The sequence below is a fragment of the Harpegnathos saltator genome, unplaced genomic scaffold (genome assembly GCF_003227715.2).
Source record: "Harpegnathos saltator strain DR-91 unplaced genomic scaffold, Hsal_v8.6 scaffold202, whole genome shotgun sequence".
NCBI lineage: Eukaryota > Metazoa > Arthropoda > Insecta > Hymenoptera > Formicidae > Harpegnathos > Harpegnathos saltator.
Genome location: NW_020229987.1, coordinates 2,215,330 through 2,240,695, shown reverse-complemented (window position 1 = coordinate 2,240,695; position 25,366 = coordinate 2,215,330). Strand labels below are relative to the sequence as shown.

General features: G+C 29.7%; 3 protein-coding genes across 7 annotated transcripts in view; 1 reads left to right on the top strand and 2 right to left on the bottom strand.

Annotated features, from left to right (window-relative positions):
* spri (Src homology 2 domain-containing protein sprint) overlaps positions 1-25,366 on the top strand; it is a 251,680-nt gene that overhangs the window by 61,358 nt on the left and 164,956 nt on the right. The gene's annotated exons all lie outside the window — the stretch shown is intronic.
* Positions 13-10,307, bottom strand: LOC105189915 (glutamyl aminopeptidase-like). Of its 3 annotated transcripts, XM_025298050.1 has the most exons (12): positions 10,123-10,307; positions 8,710-9,226; positions 6,957-7,427; positions 5,878-6,029; positions 5,564-5,722; positions 4,816-4,897; positions 4,060-4,388; positions 1,390-1,664; positions 993-1,195; positions 556-849; positions 390-468; positions 13-181 (listed from the first exon to the last, which is right to left on the bottom strand). In XM_025298050.1, exons 6-12 carry the CDS (start codon positions 4,878-4,880, stop codon positions 35-37), a joined length of 1,392 nt encoding a protein of 463 aa, XP_025153835.1. In that variant the 5' UTR covers positions 4,881-4,897; positions 5,564-5,722; positions 5,878-6,029; positions 6,957-7,427; positions 8,710-9,226; positions 10,123-10,307; the 3' UTR covers positions 13-34. The 3 variants fall into 3 exon arrangements, with proteins under 3 accessions (XP_025153835.1, XP_019700103.1, XP_025153836.1); XM_019844544.2 differs by having other exon boundaries at positions 5,564-6,029; XM_025298051.1 differs by having other exon boundaries at positions 5,564-6,029; positions 6,957-7,282.
* Positions 11,910-24,396, bottom strand: LOC105189914 (thyrotropin-releasing hormone-degrading ectoenzyme-like). The gene is made up of 12 exons (XM_011152318.2): positions 24,332-24,396; positions 23,200-23,713; positions 18,936-19,409; positions 18,127-18,310; positions 17,819-17,981; positions 17,641-17,728; positions 15,723-16,051; positions 13,360-13,634; positions 12,979-13,172; positions 12,501-12,800; positions 12,330-12,408; positions 11,910-12,097 (listed from the first exon to the last, which is right to left on the bottom strand). The coding sequence occupies exons 2-12, from the start codon at positions 23,694-23,696 to the stop codon at positions 11,975-11,977; spliced, it is 2,706 nt and encodes a 901-aa protein (XP_011150620.1). The 5' UTR covers positions 23,697-23,713; positions 24,332-24,396; the 3' UTR covers positions 11,910-11,974.

Here is a 25,366-nt window from a genome sequence, read left to right as displayed (position 1 = left end):
ATATATGTCTCCCTTTCTCTGCTGAATGTGCAGATTATATTGATTTTAAAAAGTTTCTAAACTTATAATCTACTTTCCCTAAATATTTTCGCCATGTCTGCAACAACATTTTAAAGGACAAAGATAATGTATCATTCTCAGATTTTAAACGTACGTATTTATTGCGTGCAAAACTTTCTACCTGAAACAAATAATTGAAAATTTATCAGCATTAAATTTTAACAGCTTAGTTTTGCGAGATAATGATATATTACATACGACATTTCTTGTTTTTTAATACTTGAAACAAATTAATATACACAATAAACATAGAGAGGGAAAAAAGAGAATAAACAAAATTATTTAATAGATGAATAAATAATTAAAAAATTAGACATTATGAAATTTACCGATGTGAGTTGATCATCCTCATACACGTTTAGAATCATATCGCTTAATAAAAGGCCGCCACGAAAATCAATTGGAAATCTGCAATATTATAAAAAGTTTGATTTAGTATTAATAGACTCAACTACATTTTACGATAATAAATAACGTACATTCGAAAAGGAATACCTTTCTAATAATTTATCATAATTCTTTATCACATATCGTAGAACAGGGTTTTTCATCACATGTTTTTTAATAACATAACGACATATCTGTCCTATAGGTTGTATTACTTTATCAAACTTATTCGTTTCCAACATCAAATCCAAAATGTGTATAATAATCGTTGAATTCTCAACACAAGACAAGTATTCTATATTTTTATAAGTTACGTCTATCTTCATAAAATTTAACCACACTTCTATACTTGCTGCCATCAATCCTGAACAAAGCACCCAGTCTTTCGACATCGACGAAATCCTAAGATATTTGTAAATAGAAACAAATATTTATAACGAAATTTCAACTTCCGATTACTACTTAGTTACATAATTTATAAGACGTCGAACAAAAGATATGAGACAAATATGTAAGAAGAATGTGCCGATTGTAAAAGGAATTACTTGTTCAAGTCATTTTTATATGAGTTAGTCTTCATATAATGTATCAACTCAGCAGTTGCGGCATTTGTACACGCTGGCACACCTAGCTTACATGCCCACCTCCGCGCTAATAATATTAACGGCGTCGTCATACTATTGTCGTCTAATTTCGGTTGGTATCCCACTGCATTAAGAAGACTATTTAGGATTTCCGCAAAACTTTCCTAGAAGCATTGTATAATATTGTATAAAAACCTTATTTTTTATTTATAAATATAAAATATTCTTAAATATGAAAATTAAGTGCTTATTCAAATCTTTCAAATTTCCATTTCAAATCTTCATGTTTTCTTTTAAGTAACTATATCCATTAAATAATAACAGAGAGATGATGTTAATGAAATGTGTTTTTACTTACTCTCACATGTGAAGCCCATGACAGTTTAAGAACGGTGGACATGTAGAACATAATATTAAACATAGGATACCACGCTATGTAATCCCTCTCTTGTTTTAGATATTTAATAAGATCCATAAAGAAGGATGCATTATATGTGTATGTTATCATAAAATAATACGCATCGTTGATCAGTTGGGCGCGATTGAGAACCGGTATGCGTGTAAACTCGTCAGACTTTAAGTAAGAGACAATCTCATCCCAGTAATTGCGTGGATATTTAACACGATAGTAACCTGTCTCATAAAATAAAGTTTGTTTATAAAATAATTTTTATTTTTCTTATAGAGAAATGTTTCTGGACAATTGATTCGCTTCTAGCTCAATCACAAATTGTCCTTGTGAAAATTTTCCGTAGAAGCGATTGCATGTTTCGTGACATATAATCCACCGTCAGGAATTTTACAACGTACAATATGTTCGACGCAATGCGTAAGATACAACATTCATGTGCAGGAAAATCATTTAAATTGATCAAGCAAATCCTCTAACATTGCATAAATTTTGCAACAACTATCAACACATTTTGCACTGACCAAGTAGAAACCAGGTTTCTGCCGGTTGTACGTAGGTTATCTGAAAATTTCTCGGCTTAACAATGAAAGAAAATTTTTTTTGCCGTGAAATGTTTTATTTTTCAATATAATCTTCTGAAACTTCAATATATTTATTCGAACGTTTTTCCAATAATTCAATACCGTTATTAAAGTGTGATTCCGGAAGATCTGCAAAATATCCATCCATGGCTGTAATAACTTCGTCATTTGATGTAAAACGCTTTCCAACCAGGAATTTTTTCAGGTTTGGAAACAGATAATAGACAGAAGGAGCCAAATCTGGTGAATACGTTGGATGTTCAAGCAATTCGTACTTTAATTCGTTGAATTTTGCCATTGTCAAAATACTTGTGTGAACACGTGCATTGTCTTGATGGAAAACGATTCTTTTCTTCTTTAAAGCAGGTCTTTTCTCACGAATTTTTACATCCAAGAATTTTAGATCCAAAAGGTTACAATAATATTCAGAGTTAATTGTTTTACCTTTCTGAAGATAATCGATCAACAAAACATCTTTGTAATCCCAGAAACCTGTTGCCATAACCTTTCCTGCTGATGGAACCGTCTTTGCCTTCTTTGGTGCACTTCCACCGGCTTCAATCCATTGTTTCGACTGTTCTTTTTGCTCTGATGTATAGTGGTAAATCCAAGTTTCATCAACAGTTATGAAACGACGCTTGAAATCCATTTTATTTTGCTTAAAACGATCCAAACACGCTTGAGAAATACGCATTCGAATGTGTTTTTGATTATTAGCAAATGCGGCACCCATTTTACACAAAGCTTTGTCATATGTAATTCTTCATGCAAAAGATTTCCAATTCTTTTGAGATGCCTATGGCCTCAGCTATTTCACTCCCCGATCATCTAACACCATATCATTGTTGAATGTTTTGTGGCGTTGTAGCAGTTTTTGGACGACATTCGCGTGGATCATCTTCGAGGCTTGTACGATTTAAAAAGAACAGCCCATTTTTTCACAGTGGAAAGTGAAAATGATGCATCCTTATACACTTTTAACAATTTCGGATGAATTTCTGTTGGTGTTAAACCATCCAAAACAAAGAATTTAATCACTGCACGATATTCAATTTTTTCCATTTTAAAAAAGACAGTGATACGTCAATATTAAACTGGTGCTACTATTCGAATGACTTGACAGATCGAAATAAAATTTTATATTCCAATATAACTTTCCAATTATAGTTTGACAGTTTCTAATGCCATCTATGTGTCAGGCCGAGAAGTTTTCAGACTGCCCTCGTAACATCAACATATAGGCCAGGATAACGGATTGCTTGCACCCATAGACATAGTATATCTAAACTGAGCGTTCTCCCAAATTTCAAGAGTGGAGGTATAACTCTCATAGAAAAGGAAGCACTCTGTTTTTACTGCTCGTTCTCTCTCGCACAGTCCCGATGGGAGGGGAATAGGGGCGGTGGTTACTGTACAGCACTGTACAGCAACTGCCTCCCCTATACCCCTTCCATCGGGACTGTGCAAGAGAGAACGAACAGTAAAAACATATATATCCTTTTCTACGTGAGTTATATTCCCATTCCTTGCACACGCAGTCTAGATATACTATGTCTATGCTTGCACCCATTCCGACGATAATGCAGAGTTACATTATTGTCCGAATAGGCAGGTAACCTGTCATATTGATGTATATGTTGATGTTATACCTTGTATGTCACCTATCATACATTACCTATCGTTGTCAAGAAATTATTAATAGATTCAAATATTTGCGAAGAGATTTTACCTAATGAACTTATTATGAATGAATATGAGGTAATGAACATCACCTATTCGCTAATTTTCTTTAATTAATCTCTTAATAATTATTATAATTGCTTGCAGAATGTAAAATAATTTTCGTCCCGTTTGATGAGTTTCACCAGCACAAGAAGGGATGTACGAATTACGTCGGATACCCTTTATACAAGTAGATCACATCTAGTTGTTAATGCACGTATATAATGAATATATAATATCAATAGCTTGAATTTTTGTAAAATTGTTGTAGAATTGTCCTAACAATGTAAGGTTTCTAACAATTTATTCTTACCAGATTGGTTTAAATTAACTATAAACAACTGATGTGGTTTCGGGACAGGAATAAAGCAATCGTTCCGCCTCACCCAGGTCACTTTCGGCTTAATGTAGAAGCTAAAATTTGATGGCATAAAATAAATATAAGGTAACTTCCATTCAGTAGGATAAAAAATAGGTGTTATAGCGCATTTTGCTATCGGATCATCATCATCATCAGTTAAAATATGCAATTCAGGTTGATGTTTTAATGTTAACCATGAATTCATTATTTCTTTTATTGTATATTGGCGATCTTGTGTTTTAGGATAGACTTCTTCCAAAATACTCCACAAGTCCTTGGTTCTGTCAAAAAATAACAATATAATAATTTATATTTCATTGCCATTTAAAATCTATGTTTCAACAAGATTAATAGAAAGAAATTGTATCAAAACTATTAATCTTTGTTTCCAAGGTTTTGCATGTAGTGTGTTAGAACAATTTTTACAGCTCGTGGAGACATAGAGGGTTAAGACAAACACAAAAGTCCCATGAGTTGCTGGATCGACTAGGCCGTGCTGCGGCCTAAGCAGCTGCAACGCTTCTCTAATCATCTATGGTGGCGCGCTCCCATTCCTCAGATTTCTGTCATTAATAACTCGATAATTATTGCGAATCTCGCAAAACGGTATGGAACTTTTATGTTTGTCTTAACCTAATCTACCTTCACACTTCGGGTTGTAAACTTATAACCCCCCATCCTGTATAAGTTACAATTTTTTATACTCACCGTGTGTATACATATCTCTGAACTGCTTCTTCAAAATTTTCCTTTGTGACTATATTAAGCAGCATACGAAGTAAACCGAATGCTAGGATAATAATACGTGTGAAAATAAGTTAATTATGGGATAATCGAATAATCATCTAATATTCAGTATTCATAATATGGAGAAAGACTTGACCTGACTTTCAATTTAGTATTGTACTCTTTGTGGATTTGTTTTCGATATTATGGGAACATTACAGTTTACTTCTCTTATCAGAGGGACAATTTAAAACTTTCAACTTGTTCTTCTCTTTGAAGAAGTGAGCTCAAATATTTATAAAATGTTGAAAATTAATCAATAAAAAACACAAAATTAAAAAGAAATTAAATTTAAAATTAAACAGAAAATCAAGTTTAATAATCGCTTAATTATCACAGAAAAGATTATTACAGAATCTCAATTCAAGTGTTCAACCACTCATCCGCAAATAAAATTCGTTAAAATAAATAGCAGAATCCTTATCATTTTGTAAACTATCACGTAAAGTATCGATAAAAGAAATAAAGATACTTTTTAATTTAAAAAAGAAAGAAATATATTAAAGAAGTAAGATTGTGCACGCAATTGACGCTATGGGACAAGCTTTGTAAAGTGATCTAAAGTATACAAAAAAATAAGGATTTCGCTATTTAATTTAACGAGCTCTACCAATAAATGAATGGGCGGACATTTAAATCCAAATATTATGCATATACTGAGAGATCTCACCTTTCTTATGATATAAGAGAGAATAAAGTAGTTCATCAATTCCACTAGCATCTTCTTAGCTCTATGTATAATTGAATCATTTTCCATAACAACGGCACTATCAAAAGCTGGTTGTATAATTTGAACTACAAACAAGTCCATTAATCTCTGATTTTGTCTCTGAAAACAACACATCGTGACCATCGCGGCCAGAATAAATAAATGCTATTTCGCAATTGATATCAAATATATTTTTGAGTGCTTAAATATTTTTACAGGAAGAGGCTCTAACTGCAAGTGGTTTGCGTCTTATTAATTTTGGTGACATAAAGTACCTGATCTACAATATAATAACTATAGAATGATGCGAGTATCTCGTTTATCCAAAAATCAGTTTTCATATTCTTGCCGACTATACCAACGAATATTTGACGCGCCATTTCATATGTTATTAATTTTCTAACATCAATTGAACGACCCGGATAATCTGAAATTATATTATACCTAAGATCTTTTTCCCTATAAAATAAAAAAGAAATTATTTTCATTGAAAATCTTTCAATTACTTATATACAAGTTAAAGTATGCATATACATACTAAACTTATATTCTTTTTGAGCTATAAGCAAATTATCATTTGGAAATATTATTTTGGAAGAAAATTTTAAAACACTTTATTCTGATAGGTAAAATTTCGAAGACAACGTATGTTTTTTCCATATCCAAGATCGCATTCTACTAGTGTAATTTATGAACTTTAGAAACTCATTTCACGTTGCAATATGTATGGTGAGAATGTGTATATGTTCTGTATTTCATTATTGTGTGAAATTATTGTAGTAATAAGAAAGAAATTAAACAAAACTAACAAGCCTTATAATAAAAAATTGTAACCTTTTTTCGGAAGGCAATATATTGAAATTGCATATCTCATCAAAAAAAAAACAAAATTGCTATTTTAAAAAAATTTTTTAAATAAAATTAAAAGCATTACGATAATTTATATAGTTTACGTATTATGTCAAAAATAATATGATATTATTTATATATTACAGAATGATAAATGGGTTTTAGTTCATCTTACATTTGTAGTCGGCATAATCTTACAGAGTAATAGGCGTCTTAAAATTAAATTTGCTTTTTAAAAATTGTGCATACTTTTTTTCGTCATACCCAACTTTAGCGAATATATACGAATATGTTATCAAGTTTTATCATATTAAGAGATATCTGTCTGCTGTTTAACCCTTTTATTACCAGCCACAAATATGTACGAAAAATGCGACAGCCGTTTTAATATGTATGTGCCATTTGACACTCAGAAGAGAGATAGTCTGAACGTAAACAAATGAGGCCGACATATCGGCTTGCAAAAGAATTAAATAAGAAAATTGTAAGCATATATATTATATACCTGTAAATAATAAGTCCGGGTTTTCCTATGGATCTCATTGGGTTATTTGGAAGTACAACATGATTTATTTTTGGAATAATGCTTTTCGCATGTAATTGTAATTTCATGGTAAGATACAACCACGTTGCTTCTATCGTTTCGTATGCGTATAGAAGTGCTTTTCTATTATTTGATTTTGTCTTCACTTTATGCCACATAAAATGAACGTCGCGATTCTTAGGATCCTTCGTAATATCATCGGCCATCATTATGGCCAAAAGAGAAGTGGACATAGATAGGATTTCTTGAAATTGCGTCCAATGTGTGCCAAATTCACTAGATGTTACCTTCAGTATAGGTAAATTGGAAAAAACCGTATATTCTATAGGATGATTAATTGAGATGTTGAAGACTAATTTAAATGTCGAATTATCCCAGCATGGAAATAATCTTCGTGTAGTGTTCGGTGTGTATAGATTTGTGAATAAAAACCTGTTACATTTTATTAAGAGATACTTAATAAAGACAAATTTTTTATTGTTATCGCAAGAACCATTAAGTAATTGTGATATTACATTAATGTCATTATACATTTTCTCAGCAATATAAAAGGCACAAAATACATGTTACTCATAGCAGTTACATCCTTGTACGGGATGATATAACACTGATGTAATGTTACTGTACTTAATGTTTACTGAATATGTAACATAGATACATGAGTAGCTGTATACATTCACAGAAATGGCGCGTTCATATTGCGTTTTATATTACAAGTATATTGCATGACTTTCCAGACACTATACGTTATTCTTTATGTAAAGGTTACAACATGTTTAACATGCTTAGAAAAAATATATGATAGTATATTTTCTAAAGATATCTTGACAAGAATTATATTACATTTTATATTTGCAAAATATCTTGAAGAATAATTCCGATCTTTTTTTCAATTTCATATATTTCTTCCAATAATCATGATACCAAAATGTTTCTACAGTTTCAAAGCTACATATGAGTCTAAAAAGTTTACTTGGCATTTATTCAATTCTTTTGGCGTGTATGTAGATTTTTACTAAGTTTTAATCGTAATAGAAGTATAATTTATATATAATATTATATATATAATAGTAATAGTAATATAATAATAATAGAAATATTAAGTAAAGTATTGCCATAAAAACTATAGTAGTTTAAGAATATAGATAAAATAGATCTTCTGATATTTTATTATATCAATTTTTTGTATCAAGATTTACTTCTTTTACAAATATGAAATATTATAATTTATGCGGTCATCAAGCGAAAAGTCCGTAATATGTTACTGGTTTTTTAATGTATTTTATGTTATAAATTGAAATTTTATGTTTAAAAATTAAAATCAGAAACTAACTAATTATTTTTAGTAGATACGAATTACATTGTCTATATTTTCATGCATTATTTTTTTTAATTATTATATATACTAATACATTTACTTCGTTACTACTTGTTATATACAACATGTCATTGTAAATCGAATAAAAAGTTCTCGAAATATTATTCTTTGCTGAGGATGAATTTTTCGAAATTTTTCTTTGATATTAAATAGATTATAATTCGTATGAAACACGTATAAATGTTTCAAGAATATTTTGAAAATTTTTTAGTTGCATGAAATTACATGAAAAATCCTATTAATACATCAATGTATGTAAACATTAATCGATAGTCAATATAGTATATAATGATATGTGCGAATTTATAGCACGATCACAATATTGAATTTACTTACTCATTACTACCCTCAATCCGTATGTATGGATACATGATGTCTCTATTTTTTTATCTAACTTAGAAGCGTATTCTATATGTAAGGAATATCGTCCAATAATGAAGTTTGTGTTGTAAGACAGAATCAGAATATCATTACCACAATATACAAAATTTTGTAATTCAAATGTGAACGTAGCATTAACTATCTTTGGTTCAAACTTAGTAATTATTGTATGCTCACGATCAATTTGTAATTTGTATGCATTTAGAATTATCCTGTTTATTGGTTTTTTTATATCAATCAAGATATCAGCTTTGCCTAACAACATTTTTATGAACGGCTTTACTATAAGCTGAATGTTGTATCTTATTGGCTCTACTTCATCCATAGGTATACGCCAATCAAGAGGAGAGCAGTATTGTGCAAGCTTATAGACATCCCTGAAAGTAGAATCAACGGCCATCATGGCGGTAAACGTTAGGACCACGCAGAAGAATAATTTATAAAATATCGTTCCCATTTTTGCGTCAAATATCTGTATCAAAAAGTTGTTATATGAAGAATCTATTAAGTATATATGAAATGTGCATATGAAATATATCATTTTTTAATTTCGATTTTTATCAAATTAGAAGGAAAGATCTAAAACAATTTAAAAATATAAAACAATTTGTAGCAAAACAGAAATATTGACATCTATTAAAAAGATTAACATTCATTTAAAAAATAATATGTTAATATATATATAATTATATATATATATATGTATATATATATATATATATATATATATATACGTACATTTACGTTTCCCATTTAAACTAAACAGTTATTTTAATCTTCTACTTATTTTATACAAAAATAAAACAAATCCAATAGAAAAACAAAATAAGTCACTAGTATACATATTATTTTAACAAATACAATTTTAAATTTCGACCGCAATTACATACAGTAACAAAGAAGCAAGTCTGCAATAATATTTAAGGTCAGAAACAGAACATTAACGTACGTTATCTTAAATATACAATACAAAGTTTAATATAGAATTCATGTGGAAGAAATAATATATTAAAATTCACAATTGAATTCCTGCCTGCTGCTATTTGCAATAAAGAATATATATATATATATATATGCAATAACAATATATATATATATATATTGTTTACTTTATCAAAAAACATAAGGGTGCTTTTGGGCTGCGAAAATGAATAAATAATATTATCACATAATATAAATAACGTTCGTTGGTGCCTGTTTCTTGAAAGTATATATGATAATTTTGTGAAGAACATTTATTGTATTCTAAAATTGAAGAATAACATTTATAGCTTTCTGGGCCTTGCCATATATATCGAATTTGCACGAATAAACTTTTGTTCCAAGAATTAGTATGCTTAAAAGAATAAGTTAAAATTATCGTCTTACCTTCTCGACAAATCACTGCTAACGACGATAATAGTATATGATGTTATATGTTTGAAGAGAGAGACAATACTAAACCATTATATGTTTAAAGAGAGAAACAATACTAAATCATCATCATATGTAACATGTGTTTACCTTATCGGTAAACACATACGTGCGAGTGATCTATCAAATTGAAATATATTTCATTTCTGTGTGAAACAAATTTTTTCAGAAAATTACTCAGCCACTGCTAAACATAATTTTATGCAATATAAGAAATTTAGATAAAAAAAAGAGTAAAACAGAAACAACGCATTTTGTTAACGCAATTAATTACACTGGCTTTAACGATTATGGCAATATTTAAATGCCAGTAGCTAATTGTAAACTACTTTATCATTCAGTAGTAAATTTATCACTCATTTTCTTGTGTTATTTGGTCTTGCGTTATACAACAAAATCCATCTTATTTATTAAATGTATCATATGCTTAGTTAATTACTGCAGTATTATTACAGACTTTCATGAAATATTATAAATACATTTCTATTTAAAAATAACATGAATCTAATGATTCACAAATATATTATTGTTATGCAACATTAACAGTTCCACAAATAATATTAAATACATCGAGCATTATTTATTTCTTCCGATTTACGTAATGTGAGATTTTGCCCGTTTCTTTATCGAAACGTGAATAGTCGCTCGAATAGCCCGAAGTCGTGGAAATGGACCATATTCTGGTATCCTGCAATATGTTTATGGGTATTTTGGATGCAAAATGAGAAAGGTGAGTTTGTTTTATTATTCACAAGCAATTTCGTGATTGTTACTTTAATAATAAACTTCTAGGAGAACAGTCACATGACATAACCTAAAAGGTTAAAGTATCTGGTTCTTGCCGAGATACGAGGATAGTTTTACAGGTGCCTACTACTATCGAACGGTCATCTACAACGGTTGTATGTAAAGAGATATACTGTAGTTGGTGTGTTACAAAGTGAAAATTAAATGATCACTAATAAAGAAAAAGATAAAGAATAGTTCTTGCAAAAAAGTTATACATGCTCTTTCTTAGGCATTCCCTCTTGCTCCACTATATCTCACTATTTACGAAATCGATTTTTGCATTACATCAAGAGGCACGGTAGTACCTATATTACGCGAAACTGCGAGTTCAAACGAGGTGAGATATTCATATCTCAGCAATGGTTGAACTGATCGAGGTTTTTTTAGTCCCAATCGATTCAACCTTAAAAAATAGGAAGCAAAATGTTCTTGTGATTTTTGTGTACGTTGTCTCTAAATGGAGATATTTAAGATAAAGTCCGAATCACGGAAAATTTCGATTCAGTAAGAAAGTAATACCTTTTTAAACAAAAAGGTAAAAAAAGGGCGCCAAGGTTTAAACAAAAAGGTAAAAAACAGGCGCCAAGTACAAGCGCAACACGTACCAAATAGTGTTGTAGAGTTTTATTATAGTTATAAGTTTTACTTGTAAAAACTTATGCTATGTACGCATATATACCTTAAAAAAATAATTTGGATTTGAAATTTTTAAAAATAACACAATATGTGTTACGCTTGTACTTGGCGCCTGTTTTTACCTTTTTGCTTAAAAAGGTAAGTTTTATATAAGTTTTACTTATAAAAACTTATGTTATATACACATTTATACCTTAATAAGTTATACAGAAAGAATATACATCATATTGTGTGTAATAAACGTATTTTATATAAATAGTCGTTACAACAAAACAAATTATAATATAGAGAGAAAACATTAGAAATTATTTGTGCGTTTGTACTATATATTAATTTGCTCATCAATTTGACAGATAACAATACTAGTTTCTTTTTCATTGTTTTAAAAATGTTTAAACTTCTTTTGCACTTTACTTATTTGATTTTGTCGTTCTTCACTCCATATGTTGAATATAGACCGATCAATATAAATGTCTTTTACAAAATGAATTATTATTCCCTCGATCTAAAACAGATTTGTATAGATTGATTTTAAAAGATAATTTAAATGCAATAACTGGTGTTAAATAATAATCACTTGATTAATAATAACAATCCAACATAAAACTGATAAATCGCAATATTGACTCCTGAGTTTTAACAATTAAAACAGCTTAACGTACGCGAAGAATACAAAATCAAAAAAAATTATGTCAGAGATAAATATATAAGTAGAAAAGTCAGCATTATAAATTTACCTTATGGAATTGTTCTTCGCAATACACATTCATAAGGATATCACTCAATAGAATATTATTATCAAGTTCAGCTGGAAATCTATGAAATTACAAAGTACACGATTTAGTCTTAATTGATACAATTACATCTCACAATAATAAAAAGCGTACAATTTTCAAAATAAAAAGTACCTAGTTAGTGCTTTCTTGTAATTGAGTAACACATATTTCAGCACGGCATTTTTCCTGACATGTTTCTTCACTATAGATCGATATATTTTTCCCATGTTTAATCCTGCCTCCGTCCCAAGATTCGTATTCAATATCAAATTCAAATAATATATAATGATATCTTCATTATCTGAACAAGACAAGTATTCAAAAAACATCATATTTTTCTGTTCGATAGCAAGGTGCAAAATATTTTGCCACAAAGTTATATTTAAAGTCATTATCCCCGTACAAAACATCCATTCTTTCCACTGAGGAATTCTATAACATACGTCAAAAGAAATAAACAATAATAAACAAAATATCTAAATCATCAATTATGGTGTGAGAGATGATATTAAAAATACTATTAAAAACATGCTAAATTGATGCTTGTAAATTATATTAGCTTATTGGAAACATGATGATATCATAAATAGCGGTTTTAAACAATAGTTACGCGTCATATTCAGTATTATTGAACAAATGCGATTGGAATTTGTCCCTAATGACGTTTCTACATTCCTCGTGACCCAGCTTGCATGCCCACTTTTGTCCTAATAATACTAATGCCGGATTTATTTTGTCTTTATTGTCTTTTTCTTGGTTTATTATATTTTTTAGAAGTCCATCGAAGATATCTAAAAAAACTATCTGGAAACAATTATATAACGTCCATTTTGTTGTATGTTACGGTACACATGATAATAAACGTGTAATGCAGAGATACATCTCTAGATTTGCTTGCGGAGTATTGTACCCTTCTCCGACATTCTTTTGAACGACTGTACATATAGAAAAGTGTTGGAAAATTTTATTTGTAAAATTTACTTTTACTCACCTTCACCATTGCATTTTTTGGACATTCCAAGTAAGTTGACATATACGACAAAATATTAAACATGGGATACCATACTATATAATCTAACTGATATTTTAGAAATCGAATGATAATGAAGAAGATATCAATGTTTAATTTGCCTATTGTTGTAAAGTAGAATGCATCATTGATAATCTGTGCACGATTGAGGACATGTATCTGTGTACTACCGTCTCTTTGGAGATAATCAGAAAGTAATAGCCAATTTATTTTATCGTAATTAACACGATAGTAACCTGTCATAAAAGAAATTAAGTATGTACTTTCGAGAAATTGCTGGCGATCACAGTTTATCAAAAATTTATTAACAAATAAATATTCATATATGGTTTTATAGGTTTCTTCACTTTGCATAAAAACGTACAAGCTAACATGAAACTACAAAATTATATTTCCAAATTATCGTTAAAATCTTTCATATTACTAAATTGACGAGTTTCTCATATAAACTAAAATTATCGTAGAAATAACATTTGGTAATTATTTACATCAACGGACATCTCATGGATCAGCTTTACCTTGACATATGTTATAGATAGATATCAAGGATACATTCTTGAGTAACTTTTTTTAATAAATTAATCGACGCTCGTGCTTTATTAAAAACTTATTAACCAAAAAAGTAAGGAAAATATAGCAATGATTTCACCAATGGGGACCACCTCCCGATCTCAAAAATTTTAGTTATATGTTATATAGATCATCACTCTAAGTAATGCTGGAAGGTTTTAGCTGGCGGTCACTGTTTATTAAAAAGTTATTAAAAAAATGTTGGTGGGAAATATATAGAAAAGGGTACACTTCACCGATTTTTTTCATTTTGAAATATGTTATAAAGGATGAATTCTGAGTGACTTTTCCTAATACAATTATATAGGGGTTGCTTAAAGTTTCTGAAATATTTGACTTTAAAGTTTTATAATTGTACGTTGAAGTATATTTGAAGTAGAGGTAAATGTATAAAAAGGGATGCACCTCACCTGATTTTTTTATTTTGAAATATGTTATAAAGGATGAAATTCTGAGTGACTTCCTGATACAACTATATGGGGGTCGCTTATAGTTTCCAAGATATTTGATTTTAAAGTTTTGGAATTTTGATTATCCTGGAATTAAATTCCAGATATCATAAGCTGATGTTATTTACAGTACAATCCAAACAGTTAATCCAAACATAGTGTATACATAGAAATATAGGAAGCAGTATAAGCCCCTTCACCCCATCCTATTCCCCCACCCACTCTTCCACTGTACCAGTACAAGCAGTATGTTTACAAAAGTGATTGGTTACGTTCAGCGGAGAAAACTGTTCCACTATCACTCAGTAGCAAATGTTCATGATTGGAGAATTCTTTTAAATCTTTGATAGGTCCGAACAGATGTACCAATCAAAGACGGGGCAGGTGATATGGTGGTGGGATGGGGAGTGGTGGATAGGACGCGCGTAGCGCGCCGTGTTAAATACACTTGCAACTTACGCATATACCAAACTTCTTTTGTTAATAACTTTTTAATGAAGCACGAGCACTGATTAATTTATTAAAAAAAGTTACTCAAGAATGTATCCTCTATAACATATGTCAAGGTCAAGCGTGATCCGTAAGGTGTCCGTTAATGTAGATAATTACTTAACATTTTAGCAACATTTGTTAGGGCTTCTAAATAAGATTTGTGTAAGATCTGTAGGAATATTGTTCGAGTCTTTTGCCTCATGCGATTGCCTTAACAAACGAGCATGCCAAGATATTGACCCCTAGAAAAATTAATACAGTTCTTTCTGCAAGTTTGAGTTTAAATGTATAAAGAAATTCATGAATAAATATGTCAATGATAAGTTTAACAATTACTACCGTATGGTAAGTCGTGGTCTAAAATTGTAAAGTGATAATAAATACAATAACTTGTTAATAATTTTTTTTTAATATACAATGGCCATCAATTAAAATCTTGTGAACATTAATCACAAATGACTTTCTACAACATAAATTAAGATTAAATTATACTAAATTATAATATATATATATAAATAATATATATATATAATATATATATATATAAATAATATATATATAATATATATATATAAATACACTAAATTATAATAAATTCTACAACATAAATTAAGAACCAAGATCATCAGAAGTCATTTCCATAAATTAAATGTTCACCTTTTTATCTTTCTACAACATACGAACACTGCTTTGAAAATGCTACTTTTTAGAATTAGATAAAAAAACTTCGATTCTTTTCAAGAATATGTACAAACATAGGAACTTTTATAGAATAAATAATGAAACATTATAAGTTTATTAGTCTGTACTTACCAATTTGTTCTATATTAGCTATGAAAATATAATTTGAAGAGACGTTAGTAATTAATTGCGTCTTAGTTCCGTTGTACCAAATAATCATTCCAGTATTGAAGGAATCGAAATTTGACATAATTGAATAAGTTATAGGTATCTTATATTTGGAATTCTCATTAAAGTATGACGCACTGTATTTCACTACTTCGTTTTTATAATCACGAGAAAAATGTATTTCAGGATGGTGTCTTTCCATTAGCCATGAGTCCATTATTTCTTTTATTGTATAACCACCATAATATGTTTCATGGAATTTTCCCAAAAATTCAAAGAAGCTCCAGTCGACACTGTCAATAACAATAACAATTTTACTGTGTAAATAAATTTTAATCTTTAATTTTTCCGTTGCTAGCATTTATATTACTATTCAAAAATAAATTATAACGAAAATTTTTAAAATAAATTATATTATTAAAGAAATGCATAAACAAACGTGTCATTTAACTGCTTATATACCTATGCATGTATAATATATTATAACTGTGTACATAATATAAGAATAATATAACCATATGTTATCGTATGCAAACTGTTCAGGACATTATTTGATAAAGAAGTCAAATATTTTTTGCTTAACACATTACAAATTAATAAAAATGTAAGCATCACAAGCGTATAGTTTACTTTCATCAAATCAAATAATTTACAGATACTTGAATCGTAACAAATATTGTCTAGACCCCCGATAACCAATGATTTAGTTTAGCATGTTGCTGGATAAATGAGGAGATTCAAATTTGAGACTCCTGACTAAGGCAGTATGTTTTGCAAATTTAACGAGAATTGATTAATGCTGAATATTTTTATTAATTAGTTCTGAGGGTAGTGAGTTTTTCATTAATATTAATGAATAAATAAATTAATGAAATAATTAATGTTAAATCGTGATCGAATATTTTTCAGATTTGTTTTATAATTTGTCTACTCATTTATTAAATCCATTAACTTTTTATAAAATTAATGAATTTATAAATTCAAATTAATAATAAATTACTAATAAATTAATGAATAAAAAATTAATAATAAGTTACGGAATTGTTTGGCGTAGAAGATTTACTCGCCGCATACATGAATTTGGAAAGATATTCATATTCCTGCGTCATTATACGTTTAAACATTATAATCCCGGAATTTAAAATTATCAGCAATAACACCCGCACGATTGGCTTTCATATTCTATGATTTCTCTTACTTTTGTTGTATATTAATCCTTTGCACTCGGAGCCATCTCGCGCGTTATCTACCGACAGCTTGGCAGAAAAATGTACAAATAGGAATCGCATCGTATCAAATAGTTTTGAGACCAAGTAATTTATTGTAATGATAATTGGTTTATATGATTTATATGAATGATATTTGGTTTATATTTATATGAATCTATAGACATTGAGGAACATATTTATGATAAAAAATCAAAATTATATATAACGTGTGGTAACGTCCGAAGCAGTCACCGATATGCAATGCAGTTCCTTGATGCATATTGTACAACAGTAATTTGTTTAGCGTCTTTCACTTGGTGTTTTCCTATTTGAGCAAACAATGCAGTCCCATTTTCAAGTGTTGACATTAGAAAAGTGCTGATACTGCTATAAACGCACTTTACACATTCTCTTTCTACGTAACATTGGTTGATATATTTTTACATATACCTCAGTACATATATCATATTTTGATTTGATTTTTCGTGACATTTGAGTGAAAACTTCAGAAAATATGCATTTTTGACAAATTTGCGCTCGCATAAGTTTATCATGTATAATCATTAACAAAATCTTTATGTTCCCTCAGAGAGGACATCCGAGTGCAAAGAGTTAAAAGAGCCTGTGCTTATAAGTATTTATGATATATTTAATATTGTAGAAAATCAACTCACTATATAACATTCATAAGATATTCCTTGATCATTGCATGAAACTTTAACGGACCGACAAGATGGAGCATCATGCGAATTAAAGCAAATGCTGTGATGATCCAGACAATAATGCATATGAAAAATTCAGATAGTTTAGAAATATTTTTTAATTACAGTTTTTAACTATCGTAAATCTTACCTTTTTTATGATATAAAAGAGGATAAAGTAATCCATCAATTCCATTATCGTCCTTAACTTTATGTATAATCGGTTCACGCTCTAAATAAATGTCACTATCCAGAGCAGTCTGTAGATTTTGAACTACAAACAGTTCCATTGCCTTCTTTTCCCACACCGTAAACTAGAAACATAAATTATTGCGCTGAATTTAATATAATATTATAAAAAGTAGATTTATATGAAATTAACATTGTGTTTTAACGATAGAAGCAGGTAGTTATACTTTTTACTAATACTACTACTTTTTACTAATGACATAAAGTAACCTCCGTTAAAATGTAATAGTTGAAGAACGACGCAATTATCTCATTCATCCACCAAATTTCCTTTGGATATTGCTTTGGAAGATTGCTGAACATTTGACGTGCTATTTCGTACGTTATTAGTTTTGCAATTTCCACACGTTTGCTTGGAAAATCTGAAGTTTTATTGTACGTAACATCTTTTTCTCTGTAAATTGGAAAGAGTTCTATTTGTTTGGCTCTTTTCGTAATTAATATGTCCAATTTAATGAAGCTTATATGTATATTACGTATATTGTGTGAGGCTTAACTTATTTTTTCTGAACAGAATAGAACTTGTTTAATATAACGGAACTTCATATTGTATAACGGAATGTCATACGATATCATGACATTTAGTCTCATAATGACGTAACATAGACACATCAGTTTTAATAGTATATAATGTGACAAAAATCCTTTGTATCATAACACACGCACACACATTACATACTTTTAACTATTATACGAGTATATGCTTACATCCGCAAAATTGTTATATATTATCATTTAGCTATATTATTTAACAAGAAATTGAATGTTATTGAAATATCTAAACTCTTCTTTTTACTATCTAAACTTTTTAAGATTAAATTGTTATTAATCAGCAAATTATGTATGTATTTACTACCACACCAAGAATACTTTATAAGATCTTAAACAAACTTAGTACGCTTTACGAAATTACATAAAGGATTATAAGATTGATCTCAAATGTATTACAATTATTGTTAGGGAGATTTCTTTTGGATTAATAATTTAAATGATAACATTTTAAGCAGAGACCTGCATACCTGTAAACAATAAGTCCATATTTTCCCATGGACTTAATTGGACTATCTGGGATTAAAACATGATCAATTTTTGGCAAGTGTTTCTGTAGGATTTTATCAGTAATATTCATGTGTGTATAAAAATATAACGCTGTAAATTCTATTACTGAGCTTGCGTATTCAGATAATTCCATTATCTTTGAACGGCGCCACAATCGATGATACTTGAAACTGTCATATTTTTTTAGATCGTGTGCTATCACAAACGCTATAGAAAAAGGAGATAGATAGGGAATTTGATCGAAAATTGTAGTCTGCAATCCCTTGTCCGTTTTTCCGTAATGTAGAACATCGACTTTGTTATTATTTGATAAAATCGTATATAATTTATTATGTTGGACTGTAATGGAGAAAGATGATACTAGTTCCGTTTGGTCCCAGCATGGAAACAATTCTCGTATCCCGTATGAATTGTATAAGTTTATGATGATCCAGCTATCTCATTTTAAAAAGAAACTTTTTAAGTCAGATATAAATATTTAGTATAATTTATATACATTATTAATTGGCATATATTTGTAAGAATAGCATAAAAAGAATTTTTCATATTAAATGCATATAGCATCATGCTTTTTTTCACTTTTATAAGTAGAATTTATGCTTATTTTTAATATAAATGAAAATTACTAATATAATTGAAAATTACTAGCTTTCAGCCGTAGCAAAATATAATATTCGTATGTAAAAACGTATATAAACGTACTTAGTATAGTAAATTCGAATTATGTTGAAGTATTTTATATAAATCAATCTAAGTTGCTGTCGTGGAATATTTGGTACAAAATATTGAAGTTAGTGAACTCTATGTATGAAACCATACAATAAAACAATGTACACGAATTATTTTGCACATTAACATGTATATTAATTTCATTGAAAAAAAAATAATTAAACAAAATAATAGAATAATTATAAAGTATTAAAATTAAAATATTAATATAAATATAATAATAATATAATTAAAAAATTAAAATAAAGTGGAAACATTGATGTCTGTGGATATACATATTATATAACCATAATAACGACTTGCATAAAATTCTATATTTATCAATGATGTAAAAATATTTCTGAGAATTTATTTTTATATTTAAAAGTGCATTTCACAACATTATAATTTCATTATTGTTATTCACAATCAAATTGTTATTCACAATGACTTATATCACGACTTATATAAGATGTCCTATTTTAATGTCCCACCTCAAATAACTCTTCAGTATTGAAGTTTCAAGGAAAATGATCTAAATAAAAGTTGTAGGGATTTAAGTGAGCTATGATGACCTTGACTTTGACCTTGACCCCTATTTTTAAGGTCATTTGAAGGTCAACTTGCGTTTTTTAAATGGGAATCTTTATTTTCTATTACACTGTTTTTTTCTACTAGATAATTTGAACAACTTTTGTCTAAAACACTTTTTTATTTGTCTAATATTTTTGAGATATTTGAGGAAAACTTGATAACTTTTTCAATATTTAATTTACGATATCTCGCTAACTATTTGCCGGAAGGAAAAGTGGTACTAGACTTTCTTGCTTTATTTAGTTTCAAGAATATATTGTTACAATAGCGCCTTGACTTTTGTTAACTTACTGACTTTTGGAAATTTCAAAATCATCAAATTAACAAAAATCAGAGCGCTATTGTAAAAATATTTTCTTGAGACTAAATAAAGCAAGAAAGTCTGGTACCACTTTTCTTCCGGCAAATAGTTAGCGAGATATCGTAAGTTAAATATTGAAAAAGTTATCAAGTTTTCCTCAAATATCTCAAAAAATATTAGACAAATAGAAAAATGTATTAAACAAAAGTTGTTCAAATTAACTAGTAGAAAAAAGCAGTGTAATAAAAAGTAAGAGTTCCTGTTTAAAAAACGCAAGTTGACCTTCAAATGACCATGAGAATAGAGGTCGAGGTCAAAGTCAAGGTCATCATAAGGTAGCTCACTTAAATCCCTACAACTTTTATTTAGATCATTTTCCTTGAAACTTCAATACTGAAGAGTTATTTGAAGTGGGACATTAAAATGGGACACCCTATATATCACATAAATAGATTATATCGAAAGTGGTTTCAAACTCTTCTTTGGCTTGATTCTTTAATTTGTTACAAAATAGCTTAAATATTATGGATTATTTTATCCTGGAGAAAACATTTGTTAAAAACATACTTAGCGGACTTCGAATCTTTATGTCGCTTACCGCGTTAGTTTTTCCAATTCAAACTTCTATCGAAGGTTAAACGCCATGAGAGACGCAATATCATCGTTTATACCAATGGGTAATATAACAAGACACCGTCATGTTGTATAAAAAATATATGTTATGTTTTAGATTTGTGTTACAAAATATCTATTGATATATTATGAAATTTTTAATAGCAATTTTTCAATAAAATAATTTCAAGAACTACGATTATAGTTCTACATCAGATAAGACGTCATTGTGTCTTTGCAGGCGTTATTAGACGCAAATGTCCGAACTCTAATTATAATATCTTGTTAATCAAACAAAAATATTTTATATTCTAGTCATAGAAAACATTCTAAAATCATTTATATATATATATATATATATATATATTAGGTATACAACTTTGCTTCCACCGTTTTCCTATAGATGGCTTTAGCGGTAAGTAGTGGTCGAAATAAATAGATCATAGACGTCATGCAATAAACTTGGGCATCTGTCAACATAACCCCATAGAAACATTAGTCGATTTGTGTCTGCATCATAAAGTTATTCTCGATTGAAAATATCAGTTTACGAGCCAAATTCTCGTCATTTGCGGGAGGTTTTAATTTTCTGCTTCAATATGAAGAAATCTGCGGCTGAGGCTCATCGAATGCTCTCAAATACTTATGGTGAGGCCGCTATTAGTGAAAGAACGTGTCGTGAGTGGTTTCAATGCTTCAAGAACGGTGATTTTCATATCGAAGACCGGCATAGCGGTGGAAGAAAGAAGGTTTTCGAAGATGCAGAATTGGAGACATTACTTAATGAAGACTCGTGTCAAAGTCAAGAAGAACTGGCACGATCATTGGGAGTGACTCAACAAGCAATTTCAAAACGCCTCAAAGACATGGGAATAATTCAGAAGTAAGGAAACTGGGTGCCGTACGAGTTGAAACCGAGAGATGTTGAACGGCGTTTGTTTGCTTGTGAACAGTTGCTTGAGAGGCAAAGACGGAAGGGATTTCTGCATCGCACTGTGACTGGGGACGAAAAATGGGTTCATTACGATAACCCCAAGCGCAGAAAATCATGGACATATCCCGGCCATGCTTCCACATCGACGACCAAACCGAATGTTCACGGCTCCAAGATCATGCTCTGTGTTTGGTAGGACCAGCTCGGCGTAGTGTATTATGAACTGTTAAAACCGACTGAAACAATCACAGGCGATTGTTATCGAACGCAATTAATGCGTTTGAGTCGAGCATTGAAAGACAAACGGTCGCAATACAACGAGAGACACGATAAAGTGATTTTGCAGCATGACAATGCTCGACCCCATGTTGCGAAAGTGGTCAAGACATACTTGGAAACGTTGAAATGGGAAGTCCTACCCCACCCGCCGTATTCTCCAGACGTTGCTCCCTCTGACTATCACTTGTTTCGATCAATGGCATACGGCCTGGTTGACCAGCACTTCCGGTCTTATGAAGAAGTAAGAAATTGGATCGATTCGTGGATCGCTTCAAAAGATGACCAGTTTTTTCAACGCGGGATTCCTATGCTGTCCGAAAAATGAGAGAAAGTAGTGGCCAATGGACAAAGCGATGGACAATATTTTGAATCATAAATGTATAACCAGTTTTTTACAATAAAGTCTCGAGTTTCGAGAAAAAACGGCGGAAGCAAAGTTGTACACCTATTCAGGGATTTTATAAATTTTTTTCTTTGAATATCTCTTGTTATAGTTTATTACATCATGTGAAGAAAATAAATTCGTTTCAACAACATTATACAGTATTGATAAATGCTGTGAATTTTGAAAATTCGTACTTGGGCATTTGAAATATATTAGAATTTGCAAAAAATTTATGTAAATTTGTTAAAGAAACTAAGACAAACTTTAAAACATATTTATATTGAACGGTTGTATGAACGATTCCGGCAATGTTTTTCTCCAGGATAGCAATTGAAGTGCCATAAATGAGCAATGGCTAACAAAAAATAATTATAATTGCAATCTTGGGATTATAATATTTCATTTACTTACTTTAGATCTTTAGTCAAATCTTTTGGATACACAATGTGGCTTTTTTTCCAATGGAAATTGTTTTCTATGTGTAAAACATGTTCTCCTTCGGGTATTAAATCGGAAAAGCTCAGGGTCAAAACTTCATGTTTAGCACAATATCTTAGTTTGTTTGGTCTATAAACTTCATTCTTCTCATCATTACACTTCCATAGTACATCAGACTCTTTATACACAAAATATATTATGCACAAAGCATTTTTCAAATCCGGATTGCGTATATGAAAACTTATATCTGCTGTTGGTATTTCAACTTGTATTTTAATATCAGTTATGACCGATATCATTTCAAATGTAAATGATGGATAAAGTTTTATTTTATATCCTATTGGCGCTACTTTTGTAAGGTTTATTCGCCCAGAATTGATTGTACATTTTTCGATATTTTCTATAGTAAGTAGATCAACCAGATTAAACAGCAGAACACCGCAGAATATTCTTAAGTATATTGTCCCCATTTCTGGTCCAAAAATCTCTGTATGAAAAATTTATTTTTTAAATTAGACAACACGTTACTTAAATAATGCATAACATTTATATAGCAATGCTACCTTTTAATTTTGATTTTGTTACATGAAAAAGAAGAAAGAATATATAGAAAAAACGAATCACTAAACTAAGCAAGGCAGAGTTAGTACCGTCTATCAGACAAAACAATACATGTTGGTCAATATAAGATATATTTGTCTCAAATATTCTAAATAAAATAGGTATCATAACATTTTGTTAATTTTGTAAACCATGATTAACCTGACAATAAAGTGAAATTGCCGTAATACTTATATGTCGCAAGGAATTTCATGAAAGGCATTTGGGTCAGATTAAGTCGAAACATTTAAGACGTATCATAAACGAAATATAACATAAACACGATATTGGTCGAATAATTGAAGATCAAGAAATTAGGAGATCTCATGCAATAGCTATGCGCTTTATGATAAAGTTATAATATTTTTACACATTAACATAGACATTAGAGTAATTTCCTATAATAAATAATAAGAATTACATATATACTAAAACGTTAGTTAGAATATGATAGTATAAAGAAACACAGTATTAAATTTATTTTCTTGGAGTTGACACAACTTACCTTCTTTAAGGAACAATACAAACTAACGGTGATAGTTGTGAGTATCGTTATATGTAATAAGTGAATGTTGACCAAATGAAAATAATATTTCACGTAAGAAATGTCCTTTACAGTTAGACATTTACAAACACGTGATTTACAGAAACAATATGTAATAAGTTTCCTTCCAAAACGATTTGTTTAAAACGGTTTCGTTTACACAACCTTTGTTAAACATTATTTTATATAACTCACGTATTTAGATAGGAAAGAAAATGTAATTAGAAAAATATATGATTGACTAATTTAACCCATAACATTAATCAAAACAAATTACTACTGATAATTTTTAAATAATCTCTGATTATAAACAGCTATAAATGTTAGTATTTACTTTTCCAAACAATCAGCACAAATGCAATTCCTCGTGTTCATTTTAAATATTAATGTCATAATAAACGGAAAAGTTTCTATTAAATATATAATATACTATATATTATACAGGGTCCTCAAAACGTCCGAGAACGCTAAAATATTTCGAAAAATATGAAAAATACGAAAAAATATTTCATACAAAAGTTGTAGGGCTTAAAAAGATTTATTTAGTAGTTATATTAGTTTGACCACAGGTGGTATTGCTAAGATCATATGAAGGTCAACTTTGTTTTTTTAAATGGAACTCTCTATTTTTTATTAGAAATTCTTATAGCTTATCTCGAGAGCTTTCCAAAACACTATAAAATTATATTTTATTAAATTCTTTCCGAGTTATGACGCTTGAAAGTTATAATCGGCATTACCCAAAGTGTACCACGCGGAGATTGCACGGTCGGAATTACACCTCGCATATGTGTGTATGTATGTGTGTGTGTCACTACGGAGATCAGGACCCTACGGTTCGTCACTCTCGCAGTATTTTAAGACTCCAAACCTTCTCCGTAGTGTGTGTGTGTGTGTGTGTGTGTGTATGTAGGTAACATTTTCGAAGCTATTGTTTTTTACTTTTTCAATTAATCAAATGTTCAAAATGTCTTTCTTCTACTGTTTGGCAATGAG